At 36.9% G+C, this 24,012-nt stretch overlaps 1 protein-coding gene and 1 pseudogene across 1 annotated transcript; one reads left to right on the top strand and one right to left on the bottom strand.

The window, feature by feature from the left end:
* The first annotated feature begins 11,397 nt into the window (after nucleotides 1-11,397).
* On the top strand, nucleotides 11,398-17,481 carry LOC109214969 (annotated as a pseudogene).
* Nucleotides 17,482-17,979: 498 nt separating this feature from the next.
* Nucleotides 17,980-23,480, bottom strand: LOC109214964 (probable linoleate 9S-lipoxygenase 5). The gene is made up of 9 exons (XM_019378940.1): nucleotides 23,309-23,480; nucleotides 20,759-21,051; nucleotides 20,429-20,669; nucleotides 20,079-20,336; nucleotides 19,905-19,990; nucleotides 19,706-19,813; nucleotides 19,327-19,631; nucleotides 18,982-19,245; nucleotides 17,980-18,894 (listed from the first exon to the last, which is right to left on the bottom strand). Exons 1-9 carry the CDS (start codon nucleotides 23,478-23,480, stop codon nucleotides 18,141-18,143), a joined length of 2,481 nt encoding a protein of 826 aa, XP_019234485.1. The 3' UTR covers nucleotides 17,980-18,140.
* Nucleotides 23,481-24,012: the final 532 nt, after the last annotated feature.

Genomic DNA, 24,012 nt, shown 5'->3' with positions numbered 1-24,012 from the left:
TTCCAGCCATACTTTGTAGAAATGAGTTTTGGCCATGGTGTATTAGGGTTTTTCAAGAGTCTCCAAGTAAGACTCGTTAGCAAGATCATATTCTTGGAAGATGCTGAACGAATACCAAGACCCCCCTTATCTTTATCCCTTGTAACCATCTGCCAATTAATAAGATGTAGTTTTCTAGCAGAGTCATGGATCCCCAAATAAAATCCCTTTGAATTTTATCAATTTGCTTAAGGATTTTAGTAGGGAGTAAGGTGTATTGCATAGAATGAGTAGGAATGACACTTAGGGTACCAGTTGCCAAGGTTGTCCTTCCAGCTATATTTAAGAAGCAACATTTCCAGTGAGACAATCTAGTATGCAATTTGTCTAACACAAATTGGAAATCTTTAGGTTTTGGAGAGTGATTTAGTATAGGAAATCCAAGGTATTTACCAAACTCGTAACTAGACTTAATACCAAAAAGGTTTGTGAGATAATTGGTAATTTACTTAGGGATGTTTTTTGGGTAGATAATTTTTGATTTTAGGAAATTATGGAGAGGCCGGATTCATTGCCAAAAAAAAAAAAAAATCCAAGCATGATTTTATGCATTGGCCTGTATTTTTGTTAGCTTTTCCCATTATGGTAATGTCATCCGCAAATAGAACATGGGAGAAGGGAGGTCCATTATGCCTTGGTTTTATAGGATCCCACCTTAAAATGTCTACTTGATGGTTGATGAGCCTTGATAGGAGTTCAAGGTAGAGGATGAAAACATATGGACATATAGGATCCCCCTGGCGGATATCCCGATTGGGACTGAAGAAATGTGTTCCAGAACTATTTATTAGGACTCCCATTGAGCTTGTACTAATATAATGCATAATTAATCGGGACATATTCGAGGGAAATTTGAAGAATCTTAGAGCCCTATAGACAAAAGACCATTCCAGTCTATCGAAAACCTTTTCTAAGTCTATTTTGATTAACATATCGAAGCTGGAATTTTTTGATCTATGGAGATTGTTCATAATTTCCTAGATGATAATAGCATTGTCACTAGCTCTTTCTTCTTCATAAAACTGGATTGGAGAGGACTAATGAGGTAAGGGAGGAATGGTTTGATCCTGTCAGCAATGATTTTATAAGACGTATTACAAAGCCCAATAGGTTTGAAATTCTTAAGATTATTAGCGTTAGGGAATTTTAGTATAAGGCATATATAAGTTTCATTTATACCCATTGGCAGAGATTGAGTTTCAAACACCTTATGACAATAAATAGTAACAGAGTCACCAATAATATGCCAATATTTTTGATAAAAGAAGGGATGTATGCCATCTGGACCTGGTGCTTTAAAAGGTTTAAAAGAAAAAATAGCCTTAGTAATTTCCATGTCTGATAAGGGCATATCAAGGATACTTAGGTCAACAGTATTGTGGCATAAGGGTTCTCTCAAGATGGCATTTTTGTGGGTGATGGATTTGGATGTCTTAAAGGCATTTTCAAAGTAGGACAAGGTATGGTCAAGTATTAACTTGGGGTCCGAGTCCAATCACCATTATCATTTGTGAAATACATAATATCATTGCGACGTTTACGGTTGGAGGCCATAATGTGGTAGTATTTTGTACTAGCATCAGCATCATTGAGCCAAGTAATTCTGGATCGAAGTTTTCAGAAATCTTGCTCCATTTTTAGAATATTATTATACTCTAGTTGTAATTTTGATTCTAAATCTTGTAAGAAAAAACTCATTTGGTATGAGGGGGAAGATAGAATACCATTAAGGCGAGCTAAGATCCTCTTTTTCTTTTTAAACATATCTCCAAACGTTTCACTTTTTCACTTAATCACCACATCTTTAAAAGAGTTTTGAGCACTAACAAGGTCATTACTATTCCAACATTGTTTTACAATGTTGATGAAGTCAGGGTGTCTACACCAAATAGTTTCCGATCTAAAAGGTTTATCACTATGATTCACATTTTTCGGGGTAAGACTAATTAGTAAGGGATTATGATCAGAATGAGTTTTGGGAAGATGTATAACCATAGTATTAGGAAATAAGGATACCAATCTTTATTAACAAAACATCTATCAAGCCTTTCCATGATTAAACCACTAGATCTTTTTCTATGATTAGACCAAATATATTTGTAACCCTTATAGCCTAAATCCATAAGGTTACAATTGTGGATACTGTTCCATATACTACGCCTACGATTAATGGGGTTCCCTCCAAATTTGTCATTAGCACTAAAAATATCGTTAAAGTCTCCTCCTAAAAGCCAAGGACCCTTATAGTTTCTTTGAATATTTTCTTTATTATTCCATAAATCACATCTTTTGTCTAATTTAGTGCTAGCATAAATAGAGGAGAAGAGCCAAGTAGTTTGAGTAGGAAGTACCTCAACAGTGGCATGAATTTCTTGGTTTCTCCTAACAAAGTTGTGAACCTTCACAATGCTAGAATCCCATAAGATGACCATAACCCCAGCCTGCCCTTCAGAAGAAACCTCAATTATCTTCGAAAATGCAAAATCAGTCAATAGAGAAATGTGATTTTCCATTCGAGTTTCCAACAGAGTCACCATGCATGGCTTATGGGTATCAACAATTTTCTTAAAGTTAATACGAAAGTTGTCATTATTACCACCACGTATGTTCCATATTATGATATTAGTTGGTCGATACATCATCGCTGCATGGTTGTTTGTGGAGACATTCTCCATCTGTGCATGGAGAACTGGGTTTCTCCTTAGTGATGGAACCAATATTATTGCATGGCTCCCTACTGTTGGATCCTGTGGGGGCCTGATGTCCATCGAGCATTTGTATAGGGCTGGGGGCAACTGAGAATATACCTCTTCTCTTGCATCTCCCTGAAGAGATGTACCTTTACTTCGTTTAGACTTGAAAATTCCACTATTTCCTCTGACCCTAACAGGTTCATCTCTTCTACATTCACCTCTTGGTGATCTTCTGGTCCTGGCACATTAAGAGGGGGTGGTGGGGGTGCCTGGTTCACTGGTGGTGGAACAAAGGCTTGGTTTTGCTTGGTCTTGAGCTACAGACCATGGCATGAAGATTGGATTCATGTTCGAGATCTCTCATGGTGGGAAGAAGGGAAGTTCCATTGACATATTTTATGGTGGTAGAGGATTCAAATGTGGAGGCAGATTCCACTGGCTTCTCATTGTCTGGGCTTGGTTTGCATTCATTGATGGAGCTAGTGGATGAAGGATGTTGTTCAACCAAATATGATTTTGGTAGTTGCTCATGGCCATGTGCATCCCCTCGGATACTAGCTGGGCCAGGAAGTGTGAGTTTTGGAGAATGATTATCGTCTCCTGGACATCTAAGATCATGTTGAATGATATTGCATGGCCCATTAGAGCTTGCTCTATCCAGGACAATGGTTGATGGTCTTGAGGTAGGGGTGGTTGAATGAAGAAGATTGTTTGGTTTCTTGTCTGAGTAGTCCAATTTGGTGGAGTATTGACCATTGTGTGTGCTTGTTGGTGTCTTAGAATTTGAACAAGACTGAATCTTCTCCGATGAGAAATTGGTATCCTTGGCATTGTTATTGCCGGATTGTTGCTTTAGATTATCTATCTGAACTAAGTCGATAGGAGGGGTAGGGTTTTGAGAGGTAGGTTTAGATAGGACGGTAATTATTGAGTCAAATTCGCATGCTTTGGTTACTTGTGGGGGATGAGATTTTAATAGGATTTGGGGTGTTGATGGAGTTAGGCACGTGTTCAGCAGCATTGGCTAGTTGTTCATCCAATGAGATGTTGTGGGACAGGTGTTATGGGTCCGTATCTTCATCCATGCAACTAATGTTGTTTAATGAGAGAGTATTAGGGGGGTTAATCTCCGTGGTTAAATGATCTACATCACACTATTGGTGAGTATTAGGGTAGGGGTTAGAATTATTATCAACATATATTAGTTGGTTGCATGGCATTTGAATTAGCCTCCTTTATGGAGGACACGTAGTTATTGGTCAGGTTTTTTGAGGCCACGTCCTTAGGTTTATAGTCTGAAAACATAATTTTTTGATTTCTTTTTTATTTTGGTCTATGGGCGGATTATCCAACGCAACAAACTTGTTTCCTGTGTTCATTTGTAGAAAGATCATTTTCTATGAATAAACAGAATGACTGGCTCCTCTAGTTGTAATTCTATACACAATCTTGCATAACGACCCGTAGGGTAGAGGATGTGCATGTATCTATTTTTAATAGTCTCCCAACGGTATTACCAATTTTTTCTTGTATGATTCCATCTAGAACTCGGTTGGTAATTGTGGTAATCGAACCCAAACAACTGTTAGTAGATTGTTAGCTTCCGCTGCTACTAAGTTTAGTTTCCACCTTTGGACTGAAAGGAAATGCCCAAAAATAAACCACGGACCATAGTGAAGTACTTTAAACATGCGTTCCTAACAATTAAATTTAGTAATGTAATAGTCCGCCCCTAGGTCGATTAAGGGGAAATTTTCTTGGATTTTCCAAATCTCTTGAACTTTTCTTTAGAGAAGATTGTGTTGAATTCTTTTACCATGTAGCTTGGTGATGACTGAATATTTCCATGGTTGATAGATACGTTCCTGTTCTTCCAACGAGAGGTGAATTTGGTGACCACCAATAGAGTTTGTATTTGAGGGTGGCAGACTTGATCCTTGTGATAATGATGGATAACTATCAAAGGAGGGACTGTGAACATTGATTAAAGTACCATGCTCACCTGCTATTAATTTTTTTTTGAAACTTGGACCAAGTTTACTAGGATTTGTGATAGTAGAATTAGTGCCTGTATCAGGAAGTTTGGGAGGGATTTGGCTCAATTGGCTTAGATTTGCCATAGCTAGTGATGCAGATAGGTCAAGTGAAAAAGGTTTTGTTCTTATTTAGTGAGGTTGGAGAAAAATCTTCTAGAGCGAGATTTTTTTTAAATAGTTCCTTGGTAGATGGTGTCGATGCACCTACTTTTTCAACTTCCAGTCTTTTTGATTCTGTATGCATTGATCATCGGATGTATGTTCACAGATGTATATTTTCCACTAAGATTCTTGTTATTCCTTCTTTCCCAAATAAATAATTTTCAGGATGTCATTATGACTAGCGCAAAACACAATACAAAATTGATGCTCGCTAGCCAAAGATAGTATAGTTTAATTATCGTCTCCACAGGGATTGATTTTAAACAATGCTCAAGTAATTTCTAGCTTAACGCTATTCAGGATGATTAACACTTTGGTTGGGATAATTAATAACTAAAATTAACTTTGAAACTAAAATAATTAACAATTGATTACAGAAAGACAAGAGTTGAGCAACACCGAAATATCAATGGGAGAAATAAGGGTCATGACAGGATAGGTGAAAGATAGCTATTTGGGATCTAACTCTAGTTCAATTCACTCTAAAGTTCTAATGATTCTCACGAATTCACTCGATTATTAGTTCAAATGTATAGTCAATACTTCTCTCTCGATTAAATCTTAACTCTACGAGGTGAACTAATATAAGCACTGTGAACATATGCAAGCATGCGTTAATGGATTGGTCTTTAGGAAAACGTCTCTCGAACATTTTCCTAACTTGATTTAATCAACAATTCAACATGCTCTTTCAATTACTTAAAAGAATCACTGAATTAAACCAAACAAAATAATGCAAAGATAATCACCAAAATATTCCTCTTTCGATTAAATAAACCGGTGAATAAAGTTGCAATCCACTCAAAGCTCCATAAACGAATTCAAGCAAAGAACTAGAGTTAAAATTCACAAATATCAATCAAAACACCATATCTGTCAAACCCTAAGGTAAAATACTGCATATTCATGGAGAAATTATTCACAAATAAAGTTGAATAATAAGAAAATATGAATTCAATCCAAACTCGGGTGTTGAGTTGAGGAAAGAATGATGATTCCTTGTGCTTTGAGTCTCCAATGCTCTTCCAATCTTCCGTAGGTCAAAAGTCCCTTAAAAACCATGTTTCCAGTGTATTTATACAAAGTAGGAATGAACCCGGACGAAACTACCCTCTTAGAGCCGAAGTGGAAAAACCTGCAAACGTTTTACACTTCATGCGTCGCATAGTGCTAAGCAGGGTGCGTCGCATTAGTGTATTTTACTCGGTTGTAAACTCTCTGAACTTAGCTTGTCTGACAAACTTTTGTGCTAACGCGTCGCACTATGCCACGCACTATGCGTCGCACTAGTGTATTTTTCTGTCAGACCCATAAACTACAAGTCTCTGAACTCCTCAAATTTTTGACGAACTTTTGTACTAATGCGTCGCTCCATGCCACGCCTTATGCGACGCACTAGTACCTTTTGCTCTAGCCCTTGCGCTTTCTTCCAACTTTCGTATGCAACGCCGGTCCACGAGCCCCGGATGCGATCCGGTTTAGTTCCTTGGGCTTTTACTCAGACTTCAAAGCTCCAAATTATTCGATTTAGCTCCAGAACATCTTGTTAACTCGGAATCATCTCCTACAAATGATAAAACACATAATAAGTGCAAATCACCATCATTTAAGCTCAAACACGCTCAAAGTGGAGTAATTAGAGTGCAAAATGCGGCTAAACCACGTGTTCCTAGCCTACCATCACATTACACAGTTATGCTACTATTAATAACTAATCAACCATAGTAATTTTTTCAGTCGCTATTAAAGAAGCAAGCAATTCCATAAGACCATAACTAGTAATACTGGGACAAGAAGGTGGAATCTAACAAATAAAGAAACATTTACATTTGGTAGAAGCTTTTTCTTTATCCTCTGATGGAGGCAAATCCAAAGCCCTCCTGATCTTTACTACACCCTGTATAGAACCACTTTTAATTTGCTGTCAACCAATTTGAATGAGTTCCCCGAAAATGAAAAGATTGAAGAACAAAACTTCAATGCTGCATCGGCAAACCTGTGTAGTGCAAAATATCAATGAAAATAGTAAACATGACTTCTCCAGAAAAGCTTAAACAAGCAAAAGAAAGAACCCTAGACATCTGACCATATGAATAATTGTCTACAAACAGTGTGAAAACTAGCCTAAAATTCTTGCTCTTATCAATTTTGTAACTGTACGACAAAAAAGCAATACAAGCGGATGAGCACCAGCCGGGGAACTTATGAAAGTGAACAATGTTTCCTATAAATGACTATCAAACTTAAACTTGACATTTCTCTCAACAGATCCCTTCAAAAATAACTCAGATTCCACTTAATGTGTATCTATATGAATTGTTGCGAAACATTACTCATTAGAGTTGCTTGAATAACTCTAGTGCTTCACTTCATTACTTAGTTCATGAATCATGAATTACAATATAGGAGTACAAGTATTGATGTCTGTGCCATCAGAATTGAAAACAATCACTCTGTTTAGAGCCCGTTTGGACATAAGAAATTTTTCACTTTTTTCTCGAAATCAGCATTTGGTCATAAAATTTTCAATTTTCACTTGAAGATGCATTTTGGAATTTTTCGAAAATTTGAAAAACTCCAAAAAGCTGTTTTTCAAAATTTTTCGGTCAGATCACTCACAAAACTTCACAAACAACCCAAAATTATATTTATGTCCAAATACAACTCTAATTTTCAAACACCATTTTCACTTTTTTTTTTTTTTTTTTTGAATTTTACAATTCTTATGTCCAAACGCCCACTTATTATTAGAATTGGTTCTTGTTTTCTTTCTCAGTTCCGGGAGTAAAGAAGCTAAGTGGAAAAAGGGAAAAATAAGCTAAATTTTTCTTTCCCTTGCTTGTTTAAGCTACTAGATATAATGAGGGTGTTGGATAAGAAAAGAGAACCACTACTCATTGGCCATAGCAATCCAGAATGGTGTATTTTCAAAACAAAGTAACTAATGTGTTTGACCATAACTTTAGGTGTTACATCCTTTCGTACTTTTAGTTAATCTTTTTACAAGCTAAATTATGTAGAGAATAGAAATTATTCGGACAATTCGGACATTAATTATCACGAGCATCCCAAAAAAGGGTGTATTTTCAAAACACAGTAACTAATTTTCTTCTTGAATTAGATGACCATATATAATAAAGTTTTTGACCAATATTATCCCTTATCTTTGAGAGTAGGTCTATTTTGGTTCCTAAATATAACCCTGAGCATATTTAGTCCCTTAAGTATGTTAAAGTGAAACGCCTTTAGTCCTTTATCTTTGAGGATAGATCTATTTTGGTCCCTCAAATATAACCCTGAGCATATTTAGTCCTTTAAGTATGCTAAAGTGGAGCACATTTAGTCTCACTGAGAGAATCTGTCCAAGATCAATTACGGGATTGGTTTCGGCACTCACCGTCTTTTTAATTACTTATCGAAAATATTTTGGTGCTCCACTTTAGCATACTTAAGAAACTAAATATACTCAGAGTTATATTTGAAGGACCAAAATATATCTATCCTCAAAGATAAGGGACAATATTGGCCAAACTCATATATAATGCCTTGCATTGTTCATCACAGCGCTAAATTAGCGTGAACTGTGTTTGCAAAAACTGGAGATAAGCATATTAGGATTACAGAGCATCTGTGAACGTAACATAAAATATGTATTCTTTGGTCAACTCATTCAATAGAATTAATGGAGTTTGTCCCTATACGCCAAGGCGTCTGTGTTGTTGCATGTTGAGTAAAAATCGCAAATTATGATCCACTATACAATTCATTTTTTGACTTGGGCTTATGAAACGGATTGATTGTTTTTAGAGAATTTTTCATAAAGCACCATCTTTTAGGTCTAATTAGCCATTTATAGATACCCTTTGCTATATTACGTGTTATAGATACCTTTTATGTTTTTATACAATGTATTTCATGTATTTAAGCTGTTGTATTCATTAATACAACAAAAAAAATAGGCGTAAAAAGTGGAATTCCAGCTAAGTTTGACATGTATTTAGCTGTATTCAAGCTGCATTAACTTTAAATACAGTAACGTATCTGCGCAAAACCTGGAAGGTTAAACTGGTTAAAAACGGAAGGAAATCAAATCACATGATATTCTCCTAATTTAACTCAACGAACTAAAACGATCCCTCATTAATCTGTATTTGAAAGATACATAATAAAGATTATAGCTGAATAAAGAGAAATACATATGAATAATACAGTTGAGTAGAACTGTATACAGTTGAATACAACAAAATACAACTTAATTCATCTGAATAAAACACTTGAATACAACAAAATACAACTGAATACAGCTGAATAAAACTCTTGAATGCAACAAAATACAACTAACTTCTGCTAAATAAAATAGTTGAATATAACTAACTACAACTGAATACAGTTGTATAAAACACTTGAATACAACTAACTACTACTGAATAAAATAGTTAAATACAACTGATTAAAACTGAATACAAGAGAATACGCATAACTTTTTAATACATCTAAAACATATAAATGAATGCTGCTGAATACATGTGAATACAGCTGAAATATACATTCGAATACAACTGAATACAAATAGGCGATTTGGGCGATCTAGAGAGAGAAATAGCCTTATGGCTTCGCCGCCCGGCGGCCAGCCATTAATTCCGGCTGGTCAGCCCCCTAACACATCTGCCCAACCTCCTACAACAACTACAAATAATCCTCAGCCCTCAAATCCCACAAACGAAGCCATGAATTACGCAAAAGCTGTGAACCCTACTTCGACGACCACCGCCATGCAGAATCGAGCCGCTACAGTTGAACCAATTGCTCTTCGTCTATCAAAATCAACGAATTAAACTTACCCTAAGCGGTTGTAATGGAGTGATAATGGAGAAGAACTAGAGAATTTGGGTGGGAGAAGAGGTATGAATCGTGGGTTGAAAGAGAAAGAGTAAAGTATATGCAAAAAGAGAGAACGTGGTTAGTCAATTTTACGGTGATTATGTGAGAGAAAAGATTAAAAAGGAGAGAGAAAAATATTATTTAGCATATATGGTGCCTTAAATGTAGGATGTAACTATAATTAGATATTTGGCTATATATAAAAGATATCTATAGAATGTAATATTTTAAAATGGTATTTATTTAAAATAAATAGGGTACTAAGATTTTCTATAGGGCGTAAAAATTCCTTGTTTTTATTATCTCGTAGGTGCTTGACGTGACACCTAAGTGATGATTTTAAGACAAAAAATAAAGGGGACTTTTTAAATCTTAGTTACTAAAGCCAACCAAAAGTATAGTACTAGTCTACTATGTCATCCAAAATAATTGCCCGCCCTTTCATCTTTTCCTCTGTCCTATTACTAGCTCTGAGTTTTAAGGATGAAGACATAATCACCATTACTTCTGGGTTTTAAGGATTATGCGGTTTTCTGGCGTTTTTGTCATCCACCTTCTGCAATTTTGGTTAGTCCTTTTTTACTTTCAACTTTTTGTTTACTCTGGTTTGCCAGTTTTTGGTTCTTTCATTTTCTTTTCTTTGGCTTGGTCTCATCTTTTATTACTGCTGAGTAGATACATTGAACCCATTACAACCGAAGCCCGCTACTAGCTTCTTCTTCTCTATGTGCATCTCTAAGCTCGTGAGGGGAAGAAAACCGAGCCCCATGTCATCACTCTGCAATCGTCATACTCGTCCCGTCAAACCTGGGCTTTTATACCAGTTGTTGGGTTAAGCCAACCCAGTGATGCTCTTAACATGGTGTGATATTGTCCGCTCTGGGCCAAGCTCGTATGGATTTTCTAAAAGGACCTCACACTATTAAGAGATCCATGCACGTTATATGTAGATTTCCAATCTTTTCAGCTACCTATATGAGACTTTGTTCGCACACCCAACAAACAGTTGTCCAACATTATATAGATTACTACCAACCTTAATTTGTTCCAACAAGTCAAGAAACCAAAAAAAAAAAAAAAAAAAGAACAGTCAATATTACATAAAGTAATCCAGAAATTCTTGGTGCACTTTGTAACGTATGAGTGGGAATTGTCTAATAGGCACACTTTGTGATGGGTTTCGGTGCTTAATTGGAACATGTCTTAGTTCGAGTTTCGAAAGGAAATATACTGGCAAGTTTATGGAGCTGTCGATGTATTCCGGCTTTTATTTTTGTTATATCTCACTGTCTAGCATTGGTGAAAGATTAGTTGAGTAGTGTAGTCTCTGGATGTAGTAATGGTCATATTTATATGTTTATCTGTATACAAATTTATGACGACATATACAATATATTAAAGCGCGCAAGCTGGATCGTCATAGAAAAAGAAATATATTAAGGGCATCGAGTTAATTTTGAGCATCTTGACAACTGCTTGCAACCTAGTTTGTTGAAATAATTGGTTCTAAAGTTGTACCTTTCAATAATTCTTAACCATACAATTTCTTTACTTTTTTCCCCCACTGGAATGTCTCTTCAGAAGTCTGATCTTGTTAATACTTTCTTGATAACAGGAATTGAATTTTCCCATTGCATGGATTACGATTGCAGTACTGATTGGATGTCCATGGCACAACCTTCATCCTGTATCAATCATGCATTGATCATTTGTTTTGATGTTATACTCCTGTTGTTCTTTCTATTCACTCTATTTTTCAAGTCATCTTTAAAATCTACCAACATTCCTGCTCGTTTTTTCTGAGTTCTCGCATTTGCAGTTGGCGTCTGCCATTTTTAATGGTTTCTTGGGGATATTATATTTGTCCTTATTCATTTGGCTGTATGTTGACCAGATGAAGAAAACCCATAGTACATTGCCACTGCATTGGTGGTTACTAATCTTGTTTCATGGAATTACATGGTTATCAGTAAGTTTAACCACAAGCCTTCGGGGGAACCATATTTCAAGAATCCCTCTGAGACTCTTGTCAATTCTTGCCTTTGTCTTTGCTGGAATTTTTGCGGCTGTGTCACTCGTTGCGGCTGTTATTGGTAAAGAGGTAACAATGAAGATAGCTCTAGATATTTTGTCCTTTGTAGGAGCATGCTTATTGTTGTTATGCACCTACAAGGGGCTGCAGCATGAAGAGAGAGATACAAATGATCTTCATGCTCCCTTAAATGGTGCTGCCAATGGAATCTGCAAAAGCGATTCTGTTCGTTCCGACACTCCTTTTGCTAAGGCTGGGATTCTTAATAAAATGTCATTTTGGTGGTTGAATCCACTGATGAAGAAGGGGAAGCACAAAACTCTTGAGGATGAAGACATGCCCACATTGCGTGAGACGGATCGTGCTGAATATTGTTACTTAATGTATGTGGATCTACTGAACAAACAGAAACAAGTTGATCCCTCTTCCCATCCTTCCATTTTGAAGACAATTGTGTTATGTCACCGGAAGGAGCTAATTGTGTCAGGATTCTTTGCGCTACTGAAAATAACTACTCTTTCTGCTGGTCCTCTGCTTCTTAATGCGTTCATTAAAGTAGCTGAAGGAGATGTAGCTTTTAAAAATGAGGGATGTCTATTGGCCATTCTGCTTTTTATATCAAAGATCTTGGAGTCCTTGTCACAAAGGCAATGGTACTTCAGAAGCAGACTAATTGGTCTAAAAGTAAGGTGTTTACTTACATCAGCCATTTATAAGAAGCAGATAAGATTATCCAATGCTGCTAAGTTGATGCATTCTAGTGGCGAAATCATGAACTATGTAACTGTGGATGCTTATCGAATCGGAGAGTTTCCTTTTTGGTTGCATCAGACCTGGACGACGAGTGTCCAGCTCTGCTTTGCTCTTATCATTCTCTTCCGCACAGTCGGACTTGCAACTTTTGCATCCTTGGTAGTGATTTTACTCACTGTGCTGTGCAACGCTCCGCTAGCAAAGTTGCAACATAAATTCCAGACCAAGCTAATGGTAGCACAAGATGATAGGCTCAAGGCTACGTCAGAGGCTCTTGTGAATATGAAAGTTCTGAAATTATATGCGTGGGAAACTCATTTTAAGAGTGTAATTGAAAGTTTGAGGAGAGTAGAAGAGAAATGGTTATCAGCCGTTCAGTTGAGTAAGGGATATAATATCTTCCTTTTGTGGTCCTCACCTGTTTTGGTCTCTGCTGCAACATTTGGGTCTTGTTATTTCCTACGTGTTCCACTGTATGCAAGCAACGTTTTCACCTTTGTAGCAACTTTACGTATTGTTCAGGATCCAATAAGAACCATTCCTGACGTTATTGGTGTGGTGATTCAAGCCAAGGTTTCCTTTGCAAGGATTGTCAAGTTCCTTGAGGCCCCCGAGCTAGACAATGCAAACGTTGGGCAGGATCACAACTTTGCAAGTACACATAGTGCTGTACTTATCAAATCAGCTAATCTCTCATGGGAAGAGAATCCATCTCGACCTACCCTGAGAAATATTAATTTGGAGGTTAGACCGTGGGGAGGTGGGCTCAGGAAAGTCAACTCTTCTGGCAGCAATTCTTGGAGAGGTTCCAAGTATCCAAGGAACTGTAAGTTGTACTGGTTAGTTACTGTTTTCCTTGCTAGGTAGGAAAATGATAAGTAGGTTCTCGAAGTTTATTACTGTAAGCACATACGTAATTTACTTCTCGTCCTGCACAAGAAAATAATTCCATATCCCCAACTTTTATATAGATTCTCTGTGTTCTGCAGGTTCAAGTTAATGGAAGAATTGCCTATGTCTCTCAGTCGGCATGGATTCTGACGGGGTCAATATGAGAAAATATTTTGTTTGGTTGTCCACAGGATAACCAGAGATACCAGCAAACATTGAAAAAATGTTCACTTTTAAAAGACCTTGAGTTGTTACCTTATGGTGATCTCACTGAAATAGGTGAAAGAGGAGTTAATCTTAGTGGTGGTCAAAAGCAGCGCATTCAACTTGCTCGTGCACTGTATTATAATGCTGATATATATCTCCTGGATGATCCATTCAGTGCTGTAGATGCCCATACTGCTAGTAGTCTATTCAATGTGAGAAATAGTATTGTGCTTCATATTGTTTCTTCTGACGTGCAAGCTCAAATTTGAACCGGTCCTTTGCAGGATTACGTCATGAGAGCTCTCTCGGGGAAGACCGTCTTACTTGTGACTCACCAAGTTGATTTTCTTCCTGCTTTTGATGTGGTTCTGGTTAGTTTTTCTTGATGAACTTCTGTTTCTAATATGACTTCTTATCGATGGCTTGTTTTTCTAAAGAAGAAAAAGAAAGTGAACTCTTGAATCCCTGATATATTCTCTGTAAAATCACATTGATATTTGAAATTGAATGGTTATATTCACAAGAAATGGCCTTACATATGTTTAATTCATTCGCAGTTAATGTCAGATGGAGAAATTCTACATGCAGCTCCATATCATCAGTTATTGGCATTGAGCAAAGACTTCCAGGACTTGGTCGATGCACACAAAGAGACCGCTGGTTCAGAAAGGGTTGCAGAGGTTAATCCATCATCAAGGAGGGAATCTCGTTCAAGAGAAACTCATAAAACTGATACTCACAAAAATTCTATAGCCTCTGTAGGTGATCAGCTGATTAAGCAAGAAGAGAGAGAAGTCGGAGATACTGGATTTAAGCCTTATGTTCAGTATCTAAATCAGAACAAAGGGTACTTCTTCTTTGTCATGGCTGTACTCTCCTTCATAACATATGTGGTTGGTCAGATATAACAGAACTCCTGGATGGCTGCAAATGTTGATAATCCCCAAGTTAGCACTTTGAGGCTTATTGCAGTTTACTTGCTAATTGGTGTTGTATCAACATTGTTTTTGCTATCTCGATCTCTATTGACGGTCTTTTTGAGTTTGCAATCATCAAATTCCTTGTTCTCACAGCTATTAAATTCTCTTTTCCGTGCTCCTATGTCATTTTATGACTCTACACCTTTGGGAAGGATATTTAGCAGGGTAAATATCTCAAACACGAACATTGAAATACAAGCTATAACATTGATACTAAGTATGTTTATGGACCTAACCATTTTTGCTATCTCTCCACTACCCCAAAACCCCTGTATGCAGGTCTCATCAGATTTGAGTATAGTTGATCTTGATGTTCCTTTCAACTTGATTTTCGCTTTTGGATCTACCACAAACTTCTATGCTAATCTTACAGTGCTACCTGTTGTCACTTGGCAAGTTCTGGTTATCTCAATCCCAATGGTTTTTCTTGCCATTCAGTTGCAGGTAAGAGTTGACTGTTTTATTTATCTCAACGATTTGTATTTGAGTTGCATGGCTCTGCCCACTGTATGAAAGTAGGACAGGATTTGTTACTGTTAAACACATTCTTAACTTTTCATTTCTTTTACGCTCTATGTCTCCAAACTGAATAGTCCGGAAATATGATTCTCTGGCAAGGGTTGTAGGATTTTAAAGCTTTAATCCTCTGCAACACTATTCATGTGCCAACAGTAACTGGTAAATTGAGACTTTAAACTCTCTCTTACTCATGACAGAAATACTACTATGCGTCTGCCAAAGTGTTGATGCGGATAAATGGTACTACCAAATCATTTGTGGCCAACCATCTTGCTGAATCTATAGACGGAGCTGTGACTATAAGGGCATTCAAAGAGGAAGACAGATTTTTTATGAAGACTTTTGAGCTAATTGATATAAATGCCAGTCCGTTTTTCCACAATTTTGCAGCCAATGAGTGGTTGATTCAACGACTGGAAACTATTAGTGCAACTTTTCTTGCATCCTCGGCACTTTGCATGGTTTTGCTTCCTCCAGGGACTTTCAGTTCAGGTATGCCATGATAAATATTAATCTTGGGACTCGAATAAAGAATTCTATATTATTGTTCCTTAACCTTTTGCCTAATGTTAAACAGGAGGTTTTCTAATAACAGGCTATTATTCTTTTGAAGGATTTATTGGGATGGCTTTGTCCTATGGTCTTTCCTTAAACATATCTCTTGTTGCTTCCATTCAAATCCAGTGTAGGCTAGCAAATTACATAATTTCTGTAGAAAGACTTAACCAGTATATGCACATTCCAAGTGAAGCTCCTGAAATTGTAAAAGAGAACCGTCCACCAGTCAACTGGCCAACGAGGGGTAAAGTTGAAATTCAAGATTTGCAGGTAAATTTTTTCTCACCACCCTAGTTTTCTTGTATTTAGAACTGATCAAGATTCAAGATGCTGATAAGTATACTCCAAAACAGATCAAATATAGAGAAGATTCCCCTCTTGTTCTAAGGGGGATCACTTGTACATTTGAAGGAGGTCATAAGATTGGTATTGTTGGGCGAACTGGGAGTGGCAAGACTACACTCATCGGGGCCCTATTTCGATTAGTGGAACCAGCAGGTGGAAGGATTTTGATAGATGAAATTGACATTTCTAAAATCGGTCTTCATGATTTAAGGTCCCAATTCGGGATTATACCTCAGGACCCTACACTCTTCAATGGAACAGTAAGATACAACTTGGATCCCTTATGTCAGCATACTGATGAGGAAATATGGGAGGTAAGTTAACTTATTATGTATTTGTTTTTTTGTTTTTTTTTGGCACTAGACGGAGAATGTGCATTATACCAAAGCGATCTTCTGATTCATTGCGTTCATTCTCATCTCCATTGGAAAGGTTCTTGCAAAATGTCAGCTAAAAGAGGTAGTTGAAGAAAAAGTAAAGGGGCTTGACTCATTGGGTAAGTTTTCCAGCAGCAGGTATGATTATTTTATCCAAGTAGGTTTCTGTTGACCATTGTAGAGTTATTTGAGTTGTGGAAGATGGATCAAACTGGAGCATGGGGCAGCGGCAATTGTTCTGTTTGGGACGTGCTCTTTTGAGGAAAAGCAAGATTTTGGTGCTTGACGAAGCAACTGCATCGATCGACAATGCCACTGATATGATATTGCAGAAAACTATCAGGACAGAATTTTCTAACAGTACTGTAATTACAGTTGCCCACAGGATACCTACAGTAATGGATTGTACGATGGTTATGGCCATTAGTGATGGTAAGACTTGGTTGTTTTCTTTTACAGACGACTATGTTAAGACTTTCAAACATGCTAATCCCAGAATGTTTTAGCTGTAATAACTTTAACTTTGTTTGGGATTACAGGGCATTTAGTGGAGTATGATGAACCAATGAAGCTGATGAAGCAAGAAGGTTCGCTCTTCGGGCAACTTGTGAAGGAGTATTGGTCTCATTATCACTCCGCGGATCTCATTGAAGATAACTGCATGTTTGCAGTATCTTCTTTGGCCTAAACACATACTACCCATGTAACCATGCAACTGTTATAGACGCCCAACAAGCAACCATTACTGCAGCGGAGAGCTAAATGTCCATCTGTTTTCATGAGCATGTGAAGTTAATCAAGATAAGGAATCTGGAATAACATTAAAAACTTGGGGCATTGTCTGAGATAGAGAAGTATAGGAGCTAGTGCTCCAAGTTTGTATAACTTGCTAATGCAACTTGGAAGGCTCGGAAGTAGTGAGCCTGAATAGATGTATATGCAAAGATGTATATCTTCCACTAGTATAAATGAAGTTCTTTCTCAAAATTAAAGAGATATGATATGATCAAGTACTGGACAAAGAATAAAATATATAAATATGTAGTAAAGAAATTATTACACTGTTATATGGCTAATGGAATACGATTTATATGATTTAAATATTTGGATGATAATTATTAAAAGACCGGCCATTAGAAGATAGTCTAGTACTTTTCCCACAAAGAAGAGAAGAGGAAAGAAGTCAGAGTTGCAAATAAATTTAATTCTTCTTGCTTCAACTTAACTATAAGATACATTTTGAGGTCTTTCTATATCAAGCAAAGAGAAGGGCATTCCAATCAATTTCTCTGAAAAATAACTTGTGTTATCCAATTTGACAGACACAAGCAAAAGGAATAAAGTAGGCGCAGAAGTTAACCATCAAGTTTGCATGTCTTTCCTGTTTTAATTTGACACCCAGAAATGTTTTAGTCTTTATCTCATCCTTAATTTGCAATTTAATTTCAGAATTGGTACTACAGTCAAGTTCAAAAGGAGAACAAGGAAACCGATAAATCACAAATGTAACTAAGAAGAGAGATCTTAACTCATATAATAATTATATAACCAAAGCAGAAGTTGGTTTAACATTACAAAGCTAGGAAATAGATAAACAGACCCTCTTTAATTTAGAGGCCTGTCATAATCCTAGTGATGATATCACCGGGAACATTTTAGCAAGTAATTCAGATAGAGATACTATTGGGAATTCCTTTGGCAGTAAGTCCTGGTTCACTTGTCGGATAAAGCAATGTATATGGCATCTTAACAGGCCCTGTCCTGTTCTTCCACTTCTTATCATTGTTCATCATCGAAATATTTTCCTCAATTTGAGCCAGCTTCTTTCCAAACCTTTCAAAAGCTTGCAGAGCTTCTTTGTCCTTGGTCCATTCAGCAGAATCCCTCTGACCAAGATAAATTTCATCAGAAGTATGTGTTGACAAAACTTCAAGAGCAGATATTCCAATCAGAGTCTGGAACTGTGGTGTAATTGTCTTCAGATATCCCTTTACAGGGTTCACCTTCAACTCCTCATACTCAGGAGTTCCTGGCTCAGGAATAAGCCTTCGGCTCATACCAGGGCGATTTGGTGCAAAGCCTCCATAAGGGTACTGCCCAAAATTAACAGCTGCATGAAGAGCAGAAGCCATCCAGATAATGATAGTCACTGAGTCAATGAGTTCTTGGCGCGTCTGCATTTTAGGCCACCAAGGCTCGTCTTTCTTGTCACCGTGTCCTACTTCGCGGAGTTCTTTCCACCAGGCTTGGAGTTCAGTGTCCTTTTGAAGCATGTCATCTGATTTATAATACAAACTGATATATTCATTTACCCAACTTTTGATTGCTGACCAGATTTCAAGTCCATCCACAGCATAAGGATAGTCTTCAATTAGTAGTCGGACACCATGTTTGGATGAAGGATCTTCGACTGCCACTCCTCTGAAGAAAAACAGTACACAAAAAAGCAGTATTACATTAGGAAATCATTACATAGTAGATAAACTAGCACACCAAGTTGTGACTTACCTCTTAACAAGTTCAGCAGGGAGAGCTTGGTCAGGGAAAACCCAGTCCCGGTAAGCAATAGATGTCAGCTCCATTGACAATGGTCCTGGGAAAACCGTCTTCTCAACAATACCTCCAGCGTTAAGTACAGCCTGTCGAGCCAACGCATTGATATGCATAGTATCACGGAAGTGAGGATGCAAAAGCTTATAGACAGGATGGAGCATGCTTAGCTGCCTATTTGCCGCAATAACAAAAGGCTCAACTGATGCATGAGTACGTAACCTGTGAAGAACATTAGACGTGTGATCAAACAAATATTCAGTAACAGATTACACTACATGGACTTGGGTTAGTTTGAAATACCAGTGACTGAGAAGCTGATGAACTCCAGAATCATTAATTGCTACAAATGCCTTTGCAATTTGCCATAAGGCACCCTCAACACCGTTTTCAGCTGGAGTGAATACTTTGCTTATAGCGCCAAGTTGATCTCCATCTGGATGAGGCAAGCTTAGTTCAATGGCCAGTGGCTTCAAAGTACCATCCTTTTGCAGAAAGAGCACAGTTCTTGTGGCATAAATCTTAGAATGAGATGTGTTAACTTTCCTCGCATATGGCATCACAATGTCATGGTAGTTCAGTATGAAAAGTCGGTTCACCTCCATGGCCTAAGAAGTAGCAAATATACACTTGAGTTAGATTCATTCCAAGGCAAGAAACAATAACCCGTTTAGTCACTTACCTCTTCAATGGTCATTCCATCTAGCTGATTCTGTATTTGTTCTCTGGTTATTTTGCTTGTTTGGTCACCAAAAGTTTTCGGATCCAGTTTGCTCGTCAGGGGGAACTCCTGTACCAAAAATGCATAAAATGTCATCTATTCCATTCCTCAGACAATAGACAAGATAGAAGAATTAGAAAAAAAAAATGAAAGTCTTTACTTTTAGGGCAGTTATGCACACAGGGTTCAATCCAGCTAACGTCTCTCTTCCAAATTCTTCATCTGACATCCAGGCTGACTTCTCCTCTGTTTCACCAAATTAAAATTTTAGAGAACACCACAAAAACTGAATTATTACAGAAATGAATCAAGCGAAAGTCTCATCCAAAGTTACCTCTAATAACATGTGGCGTTGGATACTTAAGAAAACCTGGAGTTCCAGGTTCATACACTTTCAGAACATCTTCAAAGCTGTTGAATTCATTGAGAGAGAGATTTCCTAAAGCAGCAAGCTGAGGAGCAAAGACTTGCGCAATGGCTTTCTGTGCATTACTAAGGACATCTGTCATCTTTACAGGCGAAAACTTCTCATCCCTCGGGACATAAATTGCAAAGCTAGCTATTTGTGGAAGCCGGCTTTCACTGTTTGGATCTGTCCAAGCAAGTGTAAAAATAAACAAATAGGGATACACATCTATCTAGGGGTTATAAAAATAGTGCAAATGCTTTTACTGAATGACTTACCAGCCTTAGATGGTGGTCGTCCAGTTCTTCCTCTACGCGGATAAGGATACTCTACAGATCCCCCAAGAACTGGTCTAGCGTAAAGTGGACCGTTGTCTGGATCTCCAAGATCATTGTAACAATCATAGTCATAAACCCTGTCCCATTCCTCGAGCTTTCCAGTTCCATTTCCTCTCAATGTTAGCAACTCTTCTTCTCTGTACACGCGCAATGCTGCAGGAGTTTCACTCGGAAGCCAAGCCTGTTGCAAATCATACAAAGAAATCATCAAACGGAAAATGAGTAAATGATCTGACCTATAACACTATATTTGAATCATTTTGCCTGTACCTGATTCACAAAGAAAATGCGGTCTGACTTGTATTTCTCAGCAGGATAAACCCAAGAATTGCAGACAAATTGCACTGTGTCGAGACTTGGATCACTAGCTTCAAGAGTGAGTGACTTGAGATAGAATTCACTTGTATTAAGATTCTTGATGATGAATGCACCTGGAGCTCCAAGAACTTCATGATCCCACTCCAATGTGACACAAAACTTCGATTCGCTGCCTGATTTGTTCTCATCTCTTAAATGTGAAGGATTCCCAAGTTTCCCTTTCAAAGTTTTTCCTTCAACAATATAAACATATGATTGTTAATCCATAAATCCAGAATAAAATGCATATATTCACACTTAACTGGAGCACTAGCATGCTTGCTGCATAGTAACATAGAAAACAAACAAAAGGGTAACCAGGGGCGGACCCACGTGGAGAGGAGAGGGGTCACCGGCACCGGGTAACTTCGGAAGAAACTATCGATATATATGTGTATATACTTTCAAATTATGATATATATATCTCTATGACCCCTCAGACTCAAAAGCACTTTCGGTGCGCTGGTTGGTGCTGCTGGTTTCATGCCAAATACCTCAGTTCGGATCTCTGTAACTACGTATCTGCTTACTACGTTTTTTATTTTTCAGTAGGATAATTTAATATGATAGCCTATAGTTTAGTTGGAAATTGGGGTTTTAACACAGTTACCCAAAAAAATAAAACTATTTACCCTTGTCTACCCATTTATTTTCTACCATAACTAATTACATTCCTACCATAGTAGTTATGTGGGAATTTTTCTTTATCTTCAATTCTTTTTATTTCTNCATAGTAGTTTATGTGGGGAATTTTTTCTTTATTCTCCAATTCTTTTTTATTTCTATGCTTCTTTTCTATTCTTTTTTATCGTTTTCTTCTTATTTTTTTCTTTTTTCCTTTTCTAATTTCATTTAACTTCTTTTTTTTTATATTTTTTTCTTTCATAATCTAATTTCATTTACTGTTTTCACTATTTTTATTATTCTTTTTTAAAAATATTATTACTAAAGAAAAATCAAATTGTGTGCCAATTAAATGTAGCTAATACAATCAAAAAATATTAACTAACATATGATACTGGTATAGTATATAGCTATACCAACAGGGTGAACAATTGTACGCAAAGAGTTAAAAAAAAAATTTAATTCAATTATTAAACTGAAATAATATCAGTTGTCAATAAAAATTTCAAAAAATTCTAAAAAAATCTAACTGTAAGAGTATACCGTTACATTATATAGCATACTATAATATTTTTTTTTTGCATTTTCAATTTGCCTCTCACGCTGGGTAAAAGCTTAAAGCAAATTAAAAGGGAAAAGGCAAGTGAAATTTACGGGTAATAATTATACTATTATAGTATATTATATAATATTACAGCATACTGTTACAGTATATTGCATATTATTACAGTATACTATAATAATATATTGTATACTGTTGCAGTATAACTATATACTCCTATAGTATACTGTTGGGGAATAGTTATATACTCCTATAGCATATTGTATACCGTAGCAGTATACTATTGGGTAGATGTGTTCTTCTTCAATTTTCAGCTGAATTTTCGATCTCAATCACCTCAAATCAGCTCCAAATGTTATCAAATTTCAGCATGAACTTCCAGAAGATATTATAAGCAATATTTAACAGCACCCACTTCGAATCAAACAAGAAATCTTCAAAATAAAAATTTTAAATTCAAGAGCTTCAAGCCCAATAATGGTGAATATTCAAATACACATAAAAGCTAGTACATGGGAGTACTGGTTTTCTTCGAGTTCATACGCAAACTTTCCCAAATGATAATGGCCAAAAGTTTTAGGCATAGGCTAAAAAAGTTCTTAAATAAAAAGCAGGTCAAATAACAGAGTACTAAAAGTGAAGTTATTATAATAAACTAAAAAGAAAAGTAAAGAATTCTAACTCTTGACAAAGAAGCAGAGAGATTAAAAATTGGACTCATTTGAAATTAAGGAGCCCTTTATTGCGGTTGGTGAGGCAGTGGCAGTGCGAATAGAATAAAGGACGGGTAAATAGTTTGGGTCGCATGGGTAGGAGAAGTAAGCAATTTGAACATGGGCATCAAAGGGTAAATAGTTTAGAATTAATGAGTATAAACTGAGATTTTCTCTTGGAAAATATGGTCAGCCCAAAGGCCCATATTTTTAGCTACTACCCCATTCCTTTTTTCTTTTACTTAGTGTATTTGATTTAGTTTTTTCCAATGGACCCACCCCATTTACTTTTAGTTAAATCCCTAAATCAAAAACTTCTTCTCCAATTATCTCTCTCCACACAGAAAACTTCTTTCCTAATTTTCAAAGCCCACATGCAACCACCAGTTATTAGTCCGCCAGTCCGCCTAAAGCCATCGAGTAATTGTTTTCGTCGTGACACTACTGCCTATAAACATTGTTAAGGTACTGTTACAGTGCACCCGCTACCTTTAAATCCTGTAATTAGACTGGAGCATGAGAAATGGAATGAAATTATTTGAAAAGTATTTAAAAAGTTCAAACCTTGATCTCCATGGACAGAACTAACAAGCTGCAGGATGACCTTATGTCCAAGAATTTCATAATTTTCATGTGGAGCTAATACTTGAGAAGAACCAAGGTCCAAAGGTGTCTTTTTCATGAGAAGAACAGTGCCATTGATCATTTTGATTTCATGTTTGTCAGTGGATGCCATTATCACTTTGGTAAAGTACAATAAGCCAATATTGCAATGGAGAGATTAACCAAGGATTTCGGATTAGGCTTGATAAAAAAACAGTAGCAGGTGCTCTGATTTTATAGGTGAAAACTGGCTAGTTTTATGTGACGATTGGAATCCAGTCAATCCAGTTTCATAAATGTGAAAGTGTTGGAACTTGAGTGTTTCATGAATTTTAAAAGACTCCTTAATTCTAAGTCACAACTACTTTGAACTTAATTCAATTACCAGAGACTAGATAAGTGTGTATTTAGTAGAGACATTTATCTTAGTTTACATTACATGTGCGATTGAATATACACAATAGTTTATGGCAATAGCGACCCTTGGTACTTGGTGCTCACGAATGAAAAGTTTTCCATTTATTATCTTGAACAGTGTTTTAAAAGGCGGGGACGTGAGGCGCGACGTTTTACTTAATACAGGGCGAGGCGAAAGCTTCAGAGACACGGGGCGTAAGCCCCACGGATCTTTAATTTTTTCAAGTTTATGAATTAATAATATAGCA

Source organism: Nicotiana attenuata, unplaced genomic scaffold (genome assembly GCF_001879085.1).
Source record: "Nicotiana attenuata strain UT unplaced genomic scaffold, NIATTr2, whole genome shotgun sequence".
Lineage (NCBI taxonomy): Eukaryota > Viridiplantae > Streptophyta > Magnoliopsida > Solanales > Solanaceae > Nicotiana > Nicotiana attenuata.
This window is presented reverse-complemented; position numbering and strand designations above follow the sequence as displayed.

Excerpts from the sequence above, each read along its gene's own strand:
- LOC109214964 (XM_019378940.1), bottom strand. The coding sequence starts at position 23,480 with ATGGCATCCACTGACAAACATGAAATCAAAATGATCAATGGCACTGTT. Across the intron at positions 19,814-19,904 it reads TGTGCATAACTGCCCTAAAA|GAGTTCCCCCTGACGAGCAA; the intron begins GTAAAGACTTTC and ends TTTTTGGTACAG. Across the intron at positions 19,246-19,326 it reads CATCAGCTTCTCAGTCACTG|GTTACGTACTCATGCATCAG; the intron begins GTATTTCAAACT and ends TGTTCTTCACAG.